Source organism: Schistocerca piceifrons, chromosome 6, assembly GCF_021461385.2.
Source record: "Schistocerca piceifrons isolate TAMUIC-IGC-003096 chromosome 6, iqSchPice1.1, whole genome shotgun sequence".
Lineage (NCBI taxonomy): Eukaryota > Metazoa > Arthropoda > Insecta > Orthoptera > Acrididae > Schistocerca > Schistocerca piceifrons.
In genome coordinates this window covers 489,836,100-489,846,037 of record NC_060143.1, presented here as the reverse complement: position 1 = coordinate 489,846,037, position 9,938 = coordinate 489,836,100, and the positions used below count along the sequence as shown (strand labels likewise).

The 9,938-nt window shown below is 40.7% G+C and overlaps 1 protein-coding gene across 1 annotated transcript in view; it reads left to right on the top strand.

Moving 5' to 3' along the window:
• The first annotated feature begins 6,503 nt into the window (after positions 1-6,503).
• LOC124802536 (engulfment and cell motility protein 1) overlaps positions 6,504-9,938 on the top strand; it is a 66,450-nt gene continuing 63,015 nt past the window's right edge. Inside the window, exon 1 of the mRNA XM_047263392.1 lies at positions 6,504-7,450. Within this exon, the coding sequence (XP_047119348.1) occupies positions 6,593-7,450 (858 nt within the window). The 5' untranslated portion in view covers positions 6,504-6,592. The remainder of the gene's footprint in view (positions 7,451-9,938) is intronic.

Below are 9,938 nucleotides of genomic sequence, written 5' to 3'. Positions count from 1 at the left end.
AGATCTGAATGAGGGGAAGTTTTAACTCCAGAATCTTTCACATGGAGAGACATACCAGGAACTGCTTGGGAATGAAATGTGGTAGTTTCCTGTTACTTTCCACAAAGGCAGTAGGATGCCAAACCTAAAATCAGCCGCTCACTATGAGTCAGACGGCCTCTGTAGCCGCCCCTCTGGGGAACAGTCGCTATTTGTACTCTTTTGTACCCAAAGAGAAAAGGTGCCTCTACTGCCAGCTCCCCCATACCGAAGTCCATCTTCTCCACCTTCGCTGCCGTTGAGATCTTCACCGTATCCCTGGCAAGGGCTCTCACGAGGTACTATCACCCAGGCCAGGTGAACCAAGGTTTTTTTAACGAGATGTTACTCCTCCCCCTCCTCCTTTCTCAACTGGGCTTGGGACCAGCTATGGCGGAACTCACAGAGATCACAAACATTCATTTGAATGCATTAAACAACTTCAGCACCGACGAATCAGCATTTACCACAACGAATTATCGTCCAAGATTAGTGTTTAGGCTAAAGACACCCGTTTCTACATTAAATATATTCGAAAGTTATCCTGCAGTGACACTGTGTCTGTGGCAGTTTGGGGCTGGAAGTGTTTCTGTGCACTTAGGATGCTTCACAGGATAGATGATGAACTTGATGCTGCACATTACACACATATAATGGGTGATGCTATAATCCCATCAGTCTTTCAACTAAAGTGATTCATTTGTTTCCAGTAGGATTCATCTCCACTACACATTCGGTTATGGTGCACCAGTGGTTTGCAGAACAGAATGATATTTACCTTCTCTAGTGCCCCATACTGCACCAAACCTCAGATACACTGAAAACATTATGAACATCTTGGTGGAGACAAAACCAACCATCCAAGAAAACTGCCCTGACCCCACATCAAGAACCTGTGATGACATTTATAATGATGTCCTAGCTACCTGAAAGGAAAGGGAAAATAATGAGAGATTTATTACTTACATCATAGTTCCCTCCCTTGCAAGATGTGGCTGATCACTGAAGCAGAAGGATTTCCAAAAGAGAATTAACTGGTAAAGAAATCAATTGCTGTGCTTCTTTGAAGGCCGAGAAAATCTTATTAATGACTGTGAATTGTCGATTCTGTTAATTTCGTGTTTCCTTTAGATTAAAGAAATTAACACTGAAGAACAAAAAATAATTATCTTAAGTGGAATTAGATCCAAATCCTGCATCTTGGGGTTGCTTATCATTCTGTCGTCCACACCATCAAATTATAAATATCTGTATTGTGATATTCTGGTATTTCATACAACTGTCTCATCTTTGACTACAACTCACGTCTTAAAGTGCCAGTCCCATGTGTAAAATCCTAGAAATGACACTGAACAGATTTTCTAGTGTTTTTTAAGGAGATGCATGTGTCGAGTTGAGTGTCAGTAAGCAGTAACTCCCTCAGTTACACTCACAACTACAAGTGTCCTTTACGTTTATGAGCTGTGCGGTGCACTATGTAATGTGGTTGGTTCCTGGCAACATACTGGGCAATTCAAATTTCAGTTACTGCCACCTTTTATGCTGCCAAGGGTCTTTTATAATGTTGTTGACAACTGTTAAAGAAGTTCAGTTTTTTATTAATAACATTGCAGTGTGTAATACAAGGGCTGACTGAAAGGTAATGCCTCCACCTTCGTAACTCTTTTGGCAGCACTGGTATGTGGCAGGTACTGGCTTGTTTCGTAGCCTCTTCTCTACAGCTCCAGTTGGCGGGAAGCCTTAGCATTGAACGGTTGTGTTGTTACAGTGTAAAGTATGGAGCCCTGCGCAGACGGTCGGTCAATGCGATTCAAGCAACATGCAGTCATTGAATTCTTGACAGCATAAGGTGTCACCCCACAGGAGATTCATCAGAGAATGAAAGCAGTTTACCGTGATTGTGTTGTTGTGTGAGTAATGAGTGTCGTTGGGCGAGTAAGTTAAAGATGTTGAGGCGGGAACATCTGACCTGCGTGACAAACAAAGAGTTGGACGCCCTGTGACAGCAACTACCGTCTTCCAGAAGCCAAATGTTGATTCAGGACGATCGTCATATCACCCAAAAAGAATCTGCAAACACAATCGGCATTTCACAAGAACGTGTGGGTCACATTATTGCTTTGCAGCATGACAAGCCAAACCACACACTTCATGTGCCACCACAGCAGAACTTCAGAGACTGAATCTCACCACTGTACGACATCCTTCATACAGTCCAGATTTAGCACCGTCTGACTTCCATCTGTTCCCAATAATGAAAGACGATATGCGGGGACATCATTGTGCTTCTGATGCAGGCATTGAGAGAACTGTTAGATTGTGGTTGCGGAAACAGAGTGTCGACTTCTTCCGTGATGGCTTCAGAAAACTTGCGCATCGTTGGCAGAAATTTATCCAATTGGCTGATGATTACGTGGAAAAGTGAATATTGGTAATTAAAGATCACATTCTAAGGATTATTTCCAGATTTGATTTATTAAATAATTCCCATCCAAACCTAATTAACGAAGGTGGAGGCATTACTTTTCATTCAACCGTTGTATTTAATTTTCTACAAATATCTTTAATCTGTTAATTCCAGAAAGAATAATTATGCCCAAAAAAGTAAAGTAGCTTTCATTACACTTCATTAAAATTTACTTTGGTGCATCAAGGTCTAAATACTGTTGCTATCGGAATATTTTTCCTCTTACCCAGTCACAGAAATTACTTTTCATGTGGCAAAACAAAGTTTGTATGAAGCAACTCTTCTGTTACATAGACTACTTTTTATAAGTAGATATCTAGTGCAAAAGGATTAAATAAAATCTTTTCCTCTTATAATACAAAGCCATTAGTAAACCACCAGCATGCAGGCACATTTAAGTCTATTTAAATCTAAATTGTATTAAATGCCTTCTAAAAATACTCATTCCTCATCTTGACAGTATAGTATGCTAACAATCTACTAAACATACAACTGTATAACCCAAGAAGAAGGAGCTCCACCACCTAGAAGATGTTTTAGCCTAATCACATCTTGTGTGTTGAGGACGCTGGAGGAAATCTGACTCGAATGAGGTGAGATATTCCCGAAAATCCTTTGAGTTCCTTATTGCTGCACAGTCTATGTACATTTATTCCAACGATCCAAAATTGTACAGCATACTCTGTAAGATAATTTTCAGATGTTGTAGCAATGAAAGGCAGTGGTATTCCGCTAGGTACCTTGCAATATGTACATCTGGGAGTGGTGATTGTTACGCATTATTTTCCATGAAACATACCAGCACCTTAAGTAACAATGGCTTACAAGGTGAGAGCATGGTGGCCCTTTGTTTAAGTGTGGTATGATAGAACAGATCTAAGGAGAATTTTAGAATTTTATCGATTGCCATTGTTCTCTCACAAAAGATTAGCGAGGAACTGTGAAGGTGTTGCAAAGCAGGTAATTCATCCTGAATGCTGCATGATCATTCACCTACATAAATATCTGCATACAGCTTTTTGCTTTAATTTGAAATTATCATTTGTTTATCAAATCAAATGGCTCTGAGCACTATGGGACTTAGCAGCTATGGTCATCAGTCCCCTAGAACTTAGAACTATTTAAACCTAGCTAACCTAAGGACATCACATAACACCCAGTCATCACGAAGCAGAGAAAATCCCTGACCCCGCCAGAATTCGAACCCGGGACATTTGTTTATGATATGAAATTAATGTATATTTGTAAAAATACAGTATGTTAGCATTTTCTTGAATAATAGCAGAGGCGTTGCAAGAAGTGAGGACACAAGCTCTGCCCACAATGAACACTGTCTTTCGCACAAATGAGTGATAATGAGAATTTTTTTATATCAGTGAATTCAAAGAGAAAGCAGAGCTACTAGGATTACCAAGTGTACCTATGTTTTGCGAAATGTACGTATGAGATTGCATTGACATGGGTCGAAAGTAGTCCCACCACATCGACTTGAGGAAAACTGGCGCCACCGACCTGATTAACAACAAACAGCTGAAACAATACCACTCCCTGCCTAATTCTTGTCTATACACAACACTTGATACTGTGTGCCTGCTGTCTTCTCATTATAGGCGCTGTTCCTTTGTGGTAGTGATGGTGATAGTGATGTGGTGGTGGTGATGATGGAGGAGCAGTCATGACCACCTATCCCTCCAAAAAAACAGAAGCACAGCATTAACTACCTACAAAATATTATATTAGAGCATTTTATACACTTCATTGTCATTGTTATGACACTGAAGCACCAAAGAAACTGGTACAGGCATACATATTCAAATAGAGAGATATGTAAACAGGCAGAAAACGGCGCTGCTGTCGGCAACGCCTATATAAGACAACAAGTATCTAGTGCAGATGTTAGATCGGTTAGTGCTGCTACAATGGCAGGTTATCAAGATTTCAGTGAGTCTGGACGTGGTGTTATAGTCAGCGCATGAGCGATGGGACACAGTATCTCCAACGTAGCGATGAAGTGAGGATTTTCCCGTACGCCATCTCACGAGTGTACCGTGAATATCAGGAATCCGGTAAAACATGAGATCTCTGACACAGCTGCGGCCAGAAAAAGATCCTGCAAGAATTGGATCAATGACAACTGAAGAGAATCGTTCAACACGTCGGAAGTGCAACCCTTCCCCAAATTACTGCAGATTTCAGTGCTGGGCATCAACAAGTGTCAGCATGTACAGGTATGCCGACAACCTCATGAATCCATGGATCCTGCAATTCAGCAGGTGACTGTTCAAGCTGGTGGAGGCTCTGTAATGGTATGGGGCATGTGAAGTTGGAGTGACATGAGACCCGTGATACATCTAGATATGGCACTGACAGGTGACAAGTACATAAGCATCCTGTCTGATCATCTGCATCTGTTCACGTTCATTGTGTACTCTGACGGACTGGACAATTCCAGCAGGACAATGTAACACCCCACACGTCCTGAATTGCTACAGAGTGGCTCCAAGAACACATTCCAGAGTTTAAACATTTCTGCTGGCCACCAAACTCCCCAGACACGAACATTATTAAGCGTATCTCGGATGCCTCGCTACGTGATGTTCAGAAGAGGTCTCCAATCCCCCCCCCCCTTCCTCTTATTTATGGACTGCCCAACAGGATTTCTGGTGTCAGTTACCTCCAGAACTACTTCAGACTTCGAGTCAATGCCACATTGTGTATGGCACTGCTGCTTGCTCGCAGGGTCCCTACATGATATTGGACAGGTGTATCAGTTTCTTGGCTCTTCAGTGTATAATACTAGGCATCTGTGCCACATGACATGTGAGTAATTTCTTCCGTTGGGGGAGGGGAGGGAGAAGTTGGAGAGAGAATAAAATTTTGACTCACGACAGCCCTGAATCGCAGCCTGGGATCCCTGCTTGCTTTTCAAAACATAAAATAATTGTAATCATCAATTTCCTTATATTTTTGTGATTGTCCATAGTATCATCATGATACCTCCTCAGCAGGTGATTTTAAAATTTCAGAAAAATAATTAAATCTCCTTAGTGGAACAGCATTTACATTATTTCTTTTAGTTTACACTATTTTATTGTATAACAATGAAGTTGCACGTGTTTTGAACATTCATCACTGATTTTCTTAACTGATCTGGTCGGTGGAGATATTCCTGAGAGTATATCACTTACATACAGTATTTTAAACAGTTTGCTTCTAGTTCTCAAAAGAAAATTGGGGTAACATTTGTGGTTCCATGGCTGCACGTGCTTTGCCATTCTGAAAGTAGGTGCTAAGGTGTGTGCTACACTTGTCTCCCATATAGCTTGCTTACTCTCATTTCGCTTATTTAAGGTAATCCCCAGCGTGCCAGCAGAGTGTGGTACTGTCTTGTTGTATTAATTTTGCGAGAAAATCTTCAATACCGTAACAAATTTCTCAATATTTAACGCACAATGATAATTAGGTTGAACGCATAGTTACAACAGATGTTGACTACTGTTAACTCTTGAGTCTACTTCTGCAATGGGGTCTCACACGTGTTACAAAAATAGCAGTTACACGCTGTCTTTCTATCGGGACATTTTTAAGCACAAATGAAATTAATTAGCACCATACTTTTCCCTTTAATAGCAGTCAGCCGTTTTCGTATGCTCGTAAATTTGTTTAGTGCATTTATATAACTGAGGGATCAAAATGAGGAAAAGTACACGAATTTTACAGCTACGTATATACAGTCATATTCCATTAGAGCGTAGAGTTCCGCCTCGGCAGGCAGTCACATGATGCCGGTTTCTGGTCCGAAACGTCAACACAACCAGACGTTTTACTGGCGCAAGACACCTTGGGTTCCATAGCTTTGTGCAGAATACCATGTGAAGTCCTGGTTAGGTGCAAATAATCTGACGAATCTGGTAGACTGTATTTAATATATAAATTCATAAAAAATTATTGTGTGTAGGATGTTGTTGTCTCTGCACGGTACGACCATCTTTGGTTGATACTTGCTAGTTGAGTCAGTGATGCACGAAGTGATGCTGTGACGGCAAGTGGTAATTGTGGGGTGCGGTGTTTTGATCCCGTAGATTGTTTATGTGAGGAAGCACGTCAATGAATACTAAGGTTCTGAAAACCTCTGCCATCAAAGATGCGAACATTGTCAAGATTGCTGTGGAAATGGTACATCAGGTACCTCAGTTAATAGAGTTCAATCAGAAGCAGCCGCTTGCAGCAATAATACAGGAGCTATGCAATGGGTGGGGACTTTCGGAGCCTGACCAGTATGCACTGCAGTTTTCAGAAAACAACAACCAGAACTATATAACGGAGAAAAATAGAAATGAGATTAAAAACGGATCAGTTCTGAGATTGACACATTCACCATCTACAACTGCTCAAGAGATATTGCAGAAACTGAACACAGGAACAAACGACGAAAAACTTGCAGCGTTACAGAGACTTGCTAAATTAAGTACAGATATGACATTTGCTTTGGAATTCATAAATAAACAAGGACTTGCGTTAATAATAAATATGATTGAGGGGGGAAAGTGTAAAATCAACATGTTAGCTTATTGCTTGGCGTCCTTTGTGGAACTAATGGACCACGGAATAGTTTCATGGGATATATTAGAAATACCATTCATAAATAAGGTTGCCAGTTACGTGAACAATCAGTCAGTCACACAAGATGCAAAGGTGATACAGGCTTCTTTGTCTATACTCGAGAATATAGTATTGAATAGTTCGGGAAAATATGGACAAGTAGAAAAAGAAGTCACTTTTCCGAACTTGATCATGCACCTGCAAAGTCCACATCCTGTGATTCAACAGAATGCCATTGCGCTCATTAACGCACTGTTTCTTAAAGCCGACCATGTTAAAAGAAAAGCTGTTGCTGCTACATTGTGTTCAAAGCAAGTCCGGAATGTTATATTAAGCAACGTCATACAAACTGTGTCAGGACAGGTAAGTTTAGAAAGTTAATAGTTGCATGCGAACAGTACATAACATTAAAATAAAACTGCTTGTAGGTAAACCCTCGGTGTTCTCAGATGTGTGAAGCTGGAAAATTGTGGATGGATATGTGAAGGGGTAAATTTTTGGAGTATTAGAATTTGTTTCTCAGAATGAAAACAAAAATTGTAGAATAAGTCTCTCTCGCAATATCCTTTCATTCATATTACGGAATCGTGACAGCCAGATTTGCATGCACCAGTGACACTGATTCTATGACATTTATGTGCTATACAGCACTTCATTAAAGGTGTTTCTTGATGGGTGGAGTGAGGTTTAAAGCAGTCTGTTAACAAAGTCCCAGTCATTAATTAATACTACTGTGACTGGGTCGACAGAAGCGTCCGATCCCACGCGTCGGCTTTGACCGTAAGGGTGTTGTCGTGTGTGACGTCATGACGGCGCGGAGTTTGGTGAACCACAGTCTTATGGAACATTACAAAGTAGAAAATTTATCATCATGATGTTGAAACACGCAGATACAGTACATCCAAGGCCGAAATGTCATTTTCAACATTTGTTATAGGTTGTAGGGTAGGAGAGGAGTGGGAAATATGCTGCTCAGAAGTCATTACAACCAACCAACGAAGAGGTGGATTACAAATTTTATGATTTTGGAAATTGTGTGTTTCTTCTGTAGGAGTCACAGAAAAAAAGTGAGACAAAGTACTTGGGGCGACCGGGAGCTGAGTGTGTTGCAATAAGTACGGTAGATCTCTATCCAAAGGGCAGGAATTGTGGTTTAGAATGTTATAAATGCAAAGGTAAAGCTAACAAAAACCTGCACAGGTTTCACAGGACATTGTTATGGTTTGGGCTGGTTTTCAATGCTACTAATGTGTGTTCAGCTGGACTGCAGGCAGCGAGTCTAATGACTTGGCAGGTGTAGTAGTTCGTACTAGCATGTAATTGTTATTTTGACAGCACTCTGCTTGATAGCGAATGACAGTGTCGTATGGAATGAACAAGATGTGACACTGAAATGAATATATTGTCAGCAGATTGTTGACGGTAAATTACATAGGGCATGCCACCTGTGGACTTGGGCTGGACAGGGCTTGTCATTGGTCCTGATAACATGAAAATTCTTTGAACACTAATTTCTGGAAAAAAAAGAAAAAAAATTCTTCCACAGAGCCACAGCATGACTAATGAGTAAACTACTATGATTTTCTCTGGTGTTTTAAAGCTATTTATGTAGGTGATCTGATGGTCAGTGGTTGTGCGAAGTTATTAGTTCCAGTGCACTTTCAACAGATAATTTTGTCTAAACACTATCTCATGTTGTGACAACTTCTATCCATGGCTTTAATTTATTCTCAACTGAGATAAGTACAAAATACATATTGTATGTGATTTACTTTCCTTTTGGACAAACGGAAATAAGGAAGCGTCCGATCCCGCACGTCTGCTTTGACCCATGACGTCACAAATATGGCGGAAACAAAAACACACACACACACACTTTCCACAAGAAGCCTAATGACATTAATGGGACAAGCGCGGGAAATGGGGTGTTTTGGGTAGGGGGGCAAACTAAATATAAACAAATTTAGACGCCTTGCGTAGCTACAACGTGTAAGTGAAGACAGCCATGCATGAATACCCACCCACCTCCCCAGAGGTCGTAACCCCTGCAACCCATAGAAGATAAAGATGCTACAGTAGCTGATTAGTGTTTTTTTGTCTTTTTTTTAAAAAAAAAAAAAAAAAAACCTCACGGGATAGAACGAACAGATCAGAAAAGTAAATAAAATAAGAGAAAACAGAACTGGAGACAGTCACACTCAAACCAAACTCTGCGCCGTCATGACGTCACACACGACAGCACCCTTACGTCACGGGTCAAAGCCGTCTCGTGGGATCGGACGCTTCTGTCGACCCGGACAAACTCTGTTTTGACCCAAAGCTGCTGCTGTTGAATTCAGGTTTAAACTGTCATACAATGTGTGTTAATATGTTATCTTCCTGCAGTTGTGTGGAATTGGATTAGAGATACTTTATTAACACAGTATAGCACTGGCTAAAGTGCACATTGTCGGGAGCTCTTGCATTGCGTGCTGATGTTGGAAAGTTGTTGGTGTTGCTCATAGCCAGTTGGGTGATAGTAGGCCTATATGGTAGCTAGTAAGAATCTCTAACTCGGAATCACATTGTTGTACTTCAGAAGTTATTCAGGCTGTGGCATTGTGTTGCAAATGTTTAGCCAGTTGATTGCTAAATAATACCTTCTGGCTTGAGCTGTTAGAAGAATTAGTCTGTTGTTGGGGTTCTCTGTCATAAGGTTATATGGACTGGATAGAGATTTCTGTATGCTATAAGATTCCAATCTCATATTCCTACTTGTTTTAAAAGGCAAGCCCTTTTTTTGTTGTTAGTACGTTTACAGTTAATGTAATTTTAGTTCATGTTGTGTCAAAAAAATGCAAACCATCTGACC